The 9,850-nt window shown below is 37.7% G+C and overlaps 1 protein-coding gene across 1 annotated transcript; it reads left to right on the top strand.

Moving 5' to 3' along the window:
* Nucleotides 1-824: 824 nt before the first annotated feature.
* On the top strand, nt 825-3,279 carry LOC145073439 (ABC transporter G family member 6-like). Its single transcript, XM_079019990.1, has one exon. The coding sequence runs from the start codon at nt 959-961 to the stop codon at nt 3,209-3,211; it is 2,253 nt and encodes a 750-aa protein (XP_078876116.1). The 5' UTR covers nt 825-958; the 3' UTR covers nt 3,212-3,279.
* The last annotated feature ends 6,571 nt before the right edge of the window (nt 3,280-9,850 follow it).

Genomic DNA, 9,850 nt, shown 5'->3' with positions numbered 1-9,850 from the left:
GTTTGACACGGAACGTTTGAAAGCTTTTAGTTTTCTAGCTTTTTGACAAAAAACGCTCAAAATTTAAACAAAAACTTTGTTTGACACTATAAAATTTTAGTGTTTAATTTAAAAAAAAAAAAAAAAAAAAAACGCTTCAAATTTAAATGTTATGTCACGCAACGTTTAACAAAATGTTATTAGTTACCAACTACTTGATATTCGTTACTTATTACCAGCTAGTTTTTGCCAAACACAACCATATAATTTCAAAAAAGAGAATTAAGTTAACGATTCTAAAACAATATATATATATATATATATATATATATATATATATATATATATATATATATATATATATATATATATATATATATATATATATATATATATTGCCGAATGGAGTAGTAAGTTGTAACAAACATTTTTAATGAATATCATAAAACATAAAACATGTGAGAAGGTCACATAAAATGCATTATCTAAAGCGTAATTTATATACTATGTAACACTATATAAATAAGCATGTGACAGTGCATTAATTTGTAAATCATTATTCTTTTATTACGTGTACTTATAAATAATACCACTTTTGCTAAATTTTAAGGAGTTAATTACTCGCTATTAATCATCAACACTTTCACATTTTTCATTTTCCCCCACTTATATATTCAAATCAATAAATATTTTTAAATTATAGCTATAGAAATAATGAATATAATCTGTATTTGGTAAATGAGGATCATATTTTACACAATGATAATTTACGTTATCTCTCTCACGCACAAGCACCATAATCACACACACTTCTCTCACTCGTCATCCCCCATGCATTTCTACAAGAAAGATATCTGAACACAAATTCTTCTCTCTCACACATACGCCAGCTATATATATACTCCCCTCCGTCTTCAACTTCTTCACACCTCCCATAACTTCTCACCTTCCCTACAACTACCACCTTGCCGGGTCTCCAATGTCAAGGATAATGGCGGACAATATGAAAGATACCACGGCGTTTTATGATCGACGACGAGAGGCGGCAGCGAATGCAGCGCCTTCTCCGACTCTCGGGGAGCTTTTGAAGTACGTCGGCGATATTAGGAAGGAGGGAAGCGGCGATGAAACGCCGGCGCATCGCGTTTTGGAGATGAGTGAAACCAGCAACGAGCCTCGGTCGTTGCCGTTTGTTTTATCGTTTAATAATTTAACGTATAGTGTGAAGGTTCGTAGTAAGATAGCTCTTCCGGCTGTATTTGGAGGGAGTACTACGAGGTTAGGTGGTGGTGGTGCTCCGGCGACGTCGATGGAGGCGGTTGGAGGAGAGCGGTTGTTTTCGAGGAGTAAGGTGTTGTTGAATGATATCTCCGGTCAAGCGAGAGACGGCGAGATACTGGCGGTGCTCGGTGCGAGTGGCTCCGGGAAATCGACTTTGATTGACGCTTTAGCGAATCGAATTGCTAAAGGTAGTTTGAAAGGAACGGTGACTTTAAACGGCGAACAATTGGAATCCAGATTACTGAAAGTGATTTCTGCTTATGTAATGCAAGATGATCTCCTTTTTCCGATGTTAACAGTCGAAGAAACGTTGATGTTCGCCGCTGAGTTCCGCCTCCCTCGAACGCTGTCCAAGTCGAAGAAGAAGTTAAGAGTTCAAGCGCTAATTGATCAACTAGGTCTCCGGAACGCAGCTAAAACTGTCATCGGAGATGAAGGTCACAGAGGAGTCTCAGGTGGTGAACGCCGTCGTGTTTCAATTGGAATTGATATCATTCATGATCCGATTATTCTACTTCTCGACGAACCCACGTCGGGGCTCGACTCCACCAGCGCTTACATGGTGGTGAAGGTTCTACAACGTATTGCACAGAGTGGAAGCATCGTCATCATGTCCATACACCAGCCGAGTTACCGGATTCTTGGATTGCTCGATCGTCTCTTGTTTCTCTCCCGTGGACAGACGGTTTACAGTGGTTCTCCGACGAATCTCCCGTTGTACTTTTCAGATTTCGGCCATCCTATTCCGGACAAAGAGAATCGGACTGAATTCGCACTTGATTTAATCAGAGAACTCGAAGGATCACCAGGTGGAACCAAAAGCTTAGTTGAATTCAACAAATCATGGCAAAACCTCAAAAGGTCTCGAAACAGCATTTCCACCGGCAATGAAACACCAACACACGGTTTATCGCTGAAAGAAGCCATCGGCGCGAGTATATCCAGAGGTAAATTAGTCTCCGGCGCCGGCGCCAGCAATGACATCAACCCTAATTCACTTGTCCCTACCTTCGCGAATCCAATGTGGATGGAATTGATGGTTTTATCAAAACGATCATTCACTAATTCACGAAGAATGCCTGAGCTATTTGGGATTCGTCTAGGTGCTGTTGTGGTTACAGGTTTCATACTTGCCACCATGTACTGGAACCTCGATAATTCTCCAAAAGGTGTTCAGGAACGATTAGGGTTCTTCGCATTCGCCATGTCCACAACCTTCTACACCTGTGCAGACGCATTGCCTGTCTTCCTTCAAGAACGTTACATTTTCTTACGAGAAACAGCTTACAACGCTTACAGACGTTCATCATACGTTCTCTCTCACTCCCTAGTTGCAATCCCAGCTCTCGTCTTCCTCTCCTTCGCATTCTCTGCAATCACATTTTGGGCGGTGGGACTCGACGGTGGTTTTTCAGGTTTCGTGTTCTATTTCTTCATAATACTTGCCTCCTTCTGGGCCGGAAGCTCCTTCGTAACATTTCTCTCCGGCGTCGTTCCTCACGTCATGCTCGGATACACCATTGTCGTCGCAATTCTCGCTTACTTCCTTCTCTTCAGTGGCTTCTTCATCAACCGTGATCGAATCCCCGATTACTGGATCTGGTTCCATTACATCTCCCTCGTCAAATACCCATACGAAGCAGTTCTACAAAACGAATTCCAAAATCCGATCAAGTGCTTCGTTCGTGGAACTCAAATCTTCGACAACAGCCCTCTCGGAGAAATCGATAACTCCATGAAAGTTAGACTATTACAAAGCATGAGTAAGTCACTAGGGGTGAACATCACCAGCACCACCTGTTTGACCACCGGCGCCGACATACTGAAACAGCAGGGAATCACCGATCTAAGCAAATGGAACTGCCTGTGGGTGACGGTGGCTTGGGGCTTCTTCTTCAGGATCCTATTCTACTTCTGCTTGTTGTTAGGAAGCAAGAACAAGAGGAGGTAAAGTGTAAAGATTTGAATCTTGATGTACTGGAATGCAATTTCATAATTACAGTTACTTTTTACTTTTTATTTTTTGGGAATGTAATGAAAATATTAAATTTGGTTAGGTGTAAAACTGTTGGGAATTTGCAAAATATTCATATGAATTTAAGTCAAAATCACCTTCTAACTTTAGGTTACCTGCAATCTTTATGTGGCCCCAAATTTATTTTCTCTTTTAATTAATGATATATTTTAAAAAAATCATACAAACATTTATGTTGTAAAAAAACTTGTCAACTGTCATAAAAAATGTAAATATAATTTTAAAGAATTTATATTTTCTATGTTGTTGGAGTGTACCAAACCACCGACCACTTGACATGTGTTTGCGTATTGCAAAGTGAATTGTTAAGGTGATGAATGCATGATAGAAATTTTCATGGTTTCAGTTTGGTTATCTTTACGTGTGGTATTTTAAGTCTTAGGAAACGTTATGTTTATGTATGCTTTAGATGTTCATTTCAGTCAAAGAATTTGATCCAAGCGAACAATCTTCAAATATAAGATGGCGAAAGTTTGGTTTCAAAGAAAAGGGAACGATTTAACATATCCAATTTAGTATCTATAAAATCAAAGATTTGTGGATCAATAATATGAAGCTGATGAGTGGAACAACTTAAACGGATTATATTAGTGCCAAATCTGTTTGTTAAGATTTGTTAATAACTTGTAACAAATGATCATGTTTTATTTATGAGAAAATCACTTAAAAGAATAATAGTGTTATTGTTTTATACATATTTAGTTTTCTATTTTATTTTTTAATATTTTTTTTACAAAATATACCAATAAACTTGTTTTTGTACATTCATTTTGACATACAACTCCGGGTTTTGCTGAAGTAGCATCGTGCATAATCAGTAATGAGATGACATCAGATGTGGCTTATTCCAGAAAAATGACTTAAAAGATAACATTGTTTTCAGTTTGCATACATTTAGTGCCTTATAATTTTTTTTGCAAAATACGCTAGTAAACTTGTTGGTTTTGTACACACTTAGTCATTTTGATGATTTGATCTGAAACTCCAGGTTTTATCAGTCATTTTTGGAAATTACAGATTTTGTAGATTTGTTCTGTATTATGTGGCTTAATCTTCCCTCAAAAACCCATTTAGGGATGACATTTTGAATTAGGGCACAATTACTCTCACCATTAAGCATACCAAATCCTTCATTGAGAACAAGAGTACATGAAAGTGGTTCCTAGACAATTTTATGAATAAGATTGGAAGGAAAAATGGTAGTGGTATTACAATATTCTTAAACGGACACAAGGTAATAATTTAATTTACATTTATTGTTTTAATCATGCATATATTAAAAATTCTGAATAAGGTTTAACCGAAGCTATCAAGGAAATGGTACCGTAAGTGGAACATAGATTGTGTGCTCGGCACATCCTTGCTAACTCCCAAAAAAGGTTTAAAGGTGAACACTATTTCAAACCATTTTGGATTCTTCGGATTTTTGAGCGATAGAAAGGTTAATTTTTCAAAAAATTAGGTTTTTTTTTCTAAACATTGAATTGATATGTAACAATTTTGTATTTATAGGAAATTAAGCTTAGCGACGCTAAGCATTTGTCTCTGCATTGCTAAATGTGATCTTGATAGATTCTTTCCAAAGTAAAAATCTTATTCGCGGTACTATCCCTTATCGGTGTGTTTTAATACAACTTCGAAGTTTTTCTTTATCTTCGCCATATTTTACACCAATGGTCTGCTTTTAGCTTTAACTCTAGATTTTGACCATACTTATCATATATTAAATATTAAAAAAAATTACCTAGATTTTATGATTAATTTAACTAATATCAAAATAATTCACACTTAGGTTTTGATTGCCCTCAAGCAAATATAGAATCATAGAACCTCAAGATATTTTAAATAAACTACAAGCAACTCACAATAATAAGATAATGCAGGAAACATTCTTATAATTTAAGCGTTATCAAAATACCCTAAGCTTAGGATTTGGTTTCCTTAAGCAAACAAGGATAAATCTAGGTTAAATTACAACTCAATTCCAATATTACTACATAAAAATATTATTTACCAATATTATACAAAACAATTCAATTTAAAAATATTTTTTAAAATTATCAAAGTTTATCATGGTAATAAACAATAGTAAAAATACACTTTTCAAAAACTTTTTTAAGTTGTGAGGAAGGGTTAGCTTTTGCGGCCGCGTAGGAAGCTGCGAGGGTAGGATCAGGCCGCGCGCAACAATCAGAGAGCATCTCATGTTGGGGTAAGTTGGAACTCGGAATCTGAGCATCCCATGTGGGGGTAAGTTGGCATTTTTCAAACTTCACCAAGATCATTGCAAGACTTCCATATGCTTATTTTTAGACCAACTTCAAGCTTAGAAACACCCAAAACTTCAAGTCGAGATTTTTTATTTACAATGCATTTATTTAACGTCTTTGCCAAGACTTAACCCCGTTTCCGTCAACCTTCATAATTCGGAGTTTCCAATGTTATATTGTCAAATTCTCCCGTGTCAAAGCCTTCATAAAATGGTTTCAAGCGATGTCCATTCACTTTGAATACTTGGTTTGTTTCCAAACTCTTAATTTCAACCGCACCGTGATCAAACACTTTTATAACAATAAAAGGTCCGTGCCATCGAGATCGCAACTTTCTAGGGAATAGCTTTAAGCATGAATGATAAAGAAGAACTTTTTGCCCTGGAATAAAATGCTTACAAGTGATTTGCTTGTCATGAAATGCTTTTGTCTTATCTTTGTAGATGCTTGCATTTTCATAAGACTCGTTCCTCAACTCTTCGATTTCTTGCAATTGCATCTTTCGGTGCTTCCCGGTTTCTTCGATATTGAAGTTACACTTTTTAACCGCCCAATATGCCTTGTGTTTAAATTCCACCGGTAAATGACAAGACTTTCCATAGACGAGGTAGAATGGAGACATACCAATAGGGGTTTTGTAGGCGGTCTGATACGCCCACAATGCATCTTCTAACTTCAAGCTCCAAACTTTTCGTGTGGTGTTGACCGTCTTTTCAAGAATTTGTTTGACTTCTCGATTTGACACTTCGGCTTGGCTGTTTGTTTGTGGATGATAAGTGTTTGATATCCAGTGTGTGATACCATATCTCTTCATCATGGATTCCATCATTTTATTGCAAAAATAAGTGCCCCTATCACTCACCAAAGCTCTCGGTACACCATATCTTGCGAAAATGTTTGACTTCAAGAAGTCAATTACAGTTTTAGAATCATCATGCCTTGTAGCCTTTGCTTCCACCCACTTTGATACATAATCAACCGCCAAGAGTATATAAGTGTATCTGAAAGAGACAGGGAAAGGGCCCATGAAATCGATTCCCTATATATTAAAGATCTCACAAATGAGAATGGGTCTTTGAATCATTTTGTTCTTTATGGATATGGTGCCCATTATTTGACATCTATCACAACTCTTGAAAAATAGATAAGTATCTCTTGACATTGTTGGCCATTATAGTCCACATTCGAGCACCTTTCGCATGGTTTTGTTTTGACCAAAATGTCCTCCGCATGCATACTCATGGCAAAACTTCAAGATAGACTCGACCTCATTTTGGTGAACACACCTCCGTATTAGTTGATCCAGACAGTGTTTCCAAATATAAAGGTCGTCCCATACGTAGTATTTGGAATCACTCTTCAACTTGGCCTTTTGGTGCTTGGTAAACGCATGGGGAATTTCTTTCGTAACCAAGTAATTCACAATATCTGCATACCATGGAATTGTGTTTGAAATGTAGAAAAGGTGTTCATCCGGGAATTCATCAAGGATGGAAGAAGAAGAATCACCGATATTCAACCGACTTAAGTGATCCGCAACTAGGTTTTCAGCACCACTTTTATCCTTTATTTCAAGATCGAATTCTTGTAAAAGAAGAATCCACCAAATTAACCGTGGCTTGGCATCTTTCTTGGTCATGGGATATTTCAAGGCGGCATGGTCGGAGTACACAATCACTTTTGTCCCGAGAAGGTATTGCTGGAATTTCTCCAAGGCGAATACAATAGCTAGAAGTTCTTTCTCGGTGGTGAAAAAATTGGCTTGAGCATTATCCAAGGTTTTGGAGGCTTAGTGGATGACATGTGATGCTTTGCCCTCCTTTTGACCTAAAACCGCTCCAATGACAAAATTGCTTGCATCACACATAATTTCTAAAGGAAGCTCCCAATTTGGAGGTTGGATTATTGGAGCGAACGTGATCAAGTCTTTGAGTTTTTCAAAGGCTTCTTGGCATGCAACATTGAAGTCAAAATCAACATCCTTTTTGAGAAGGGGGCACATCGATCGCATGATCTTCGAGAAATCTTTGATAAATCTTCTATAGAATACCGCATGGCCCAAGAAAGATCTCACCTCTCTAACACATGTTGGGTAAGGAAGGGTTTGGATGACATCAATTTTGGATTTATCAACTTCAATTCCCTTTTTGGAGACGATGTGTCCCAAGATGATGCCTTGATTGACCATAAAGTGCCACTTCTCAAAGTTTAACACCAACTTTTTCTCAATGCACCTTTTCAAAATCTTCTTAAGATTATCCAAGCATTCATCAAACGAATTGCCATACACTGTGAAGTCATCCATGAATACTTCAATTATATTCTCAACATACTCGGAGAAAATGCTCACCATGCATCTTTGGAATGTGGCGGGGGCATTGCATAATCCAAATGGCATCTTCTTGTAGGAAAATGTGCGTAAGGGGCATGTGAAAGTTGTCTTGTCTTGATCTTCGGAGGCAACGGGTATTTGATGAAAACCCGAGTATCCATCGAGGCAATAATAATGTGATTTGCCCACAATCTCTCAAGCATTTGGTCGATGAAAGGAATAGGAAAATGATATTTTCGTGTGCTTGAATTTAACTTTCTATAATCAATGCACACCCTTCATCCATTTTGAAATCGAGTGGGTACCATTACTCCTTTGTCATTCTCAACAACCGTGATTCCCGTTTTCTTCGTAACCACTTGAATCAGACTAACACATTTGGAGTTGGAAATTGGGTAAATCATGTTCGCATCAAGGAGTTTGATTATTTCTTTCTTAACAACTTCCATCATGGGAGGATTTAATCTTCTTTGAGCTTCTTTTCTAGGCTTACAATCATCTTCCATGAGGATCTTGTGAGTGCATACATTAGGACTTATCCCTTTAATGTCCGCTATTGTCCATCCCATTGCCTCTTTATGTTTTTTCAAGACTTCAACCAATTGATCTTCTTCAAAGTCTTTCAATTGAGAGGAAATAATCACCGGAAGAGTTTCGTCTTGACCTAGATAAACGTACTTCAAATGGCTAGGCAAGACTTTCGATTCAAGTGTGGGTGGTTGGATTATGGAAGGGGGCATCTTGTTTGGAGAATGAGATAAGGAGACTTGAGAAACATCCTTCTTTGTGGAATTGTTAACTTCTATAGTCTTCACAATCTCTTCAACTTCGGAGTCCAATATGTATATATCTAATGTTTTCTTCAAACTTTCACAATCAAGACTCAAGTTGATCACCATCTTCAAAATATCTCCATGTGATAACTCGAATAATTCTTGGGTGATTGGTTCAATCACATCGGCCCGATACAATGGAGAAATATTGCTAGGGTACCTTATTGCTTAAAAGATGTTGAAGTGAATGGTCTCTCCATCAAACTCCATGGTGATCTTCCCATTATGGACATCGATTATCGTGTGAGCGGTATTCATGAAATGTCTTCCAAGAAGGATCATGGAAGACTTGGAAGGGGTCTTCTCTTCAAGGTCAATGACATATAAGTCCACGGGAAATACTAGTTGATTGACTTGCACTAGTACATCTTCCAACACGCCCCTTGGAAATACATTTCACTTGTCCGCTCATTGAATTCTCAGTCCAGTTTCTTCCAAAGGTCCAACATTGAGAGATTGAAAAAACGAGTGTGGCATCACCTTGATCGAGGCTCCAAGATCTAGCATTGCACTTTCAACAGGCAAATCACCAATGGTACAAGGGATTGCAAACATGCTCGGGTCCTTGAATTTAGTTGGTAGTTTCTTTTAGATAACCACGGACACATTTGCATTGACTTGGATCTTTTCATTCGCCTTAAACTTCCTCTTATTAGTGCACAAATCCTTAAGAAATTTGGCATAGCGTGGAATTTGTTTTATGACATCCAATAGTGAAATGTTGATTTGAACCTTGCGGAAAGTCTCAAGAAATTCTTTCTCTTCCTCTAGTTTCTTTGAGGAAGCCAACTGGGACGGGAAAGGTGGTGGTATGACCAATGGCTTGATGTTCTTGTTGGAAGATTTGGGCTGATCATTGGTTGGCATAATCAGGTCCTTTGGAGTAGCTTCAACCTTCGGAGGCTCAACAACAATAACCTCATCTTCTTTTTCTCTTGAAACTCTTTTGGGGTTGCTTTCTCCAAGGTTTTTCCCACTTCTTAAGGTTATTGCACTCACATTGTGGTTCTCCTCGGTTTGAGATGGAAGTTTACCCCTTTGTTCCATCTTGTTGAGAGTGGTGGCCAAGTCTCCAATTTGTGCTTGAATATTGGAGAAAGTATTCTTGGTCTCTTGTTGA

The sequence above is a fragment of the Lactuca serriola genome, chromosome 9 (genome assembly GCF_051521515.1).
Source record: "Lactuca serriola cultivar US96UC23 chromosome 9, Lser_US96UC23_V15, whole genome shotgun sequence".
Lineage (NCBI taxonomy): Eukaryota > Viridiplantae > Streptophyta > Magnoliopsida > Asterales > Asteraceae > Lactuca > Lactuca serriola.
This window is presented reverse-complemented; position numbering and strand designations above follow the sequence as displayed.

What these genes read in the sequence shown, in the direction of transcription:
- LOC145073439 (XM_079019990.1), top strand. Translation starts at nt 959, where the DNA reads ATGTCAAGGATAATGGCGGACAATATGAAAGATACCACGGCGTTTTAT.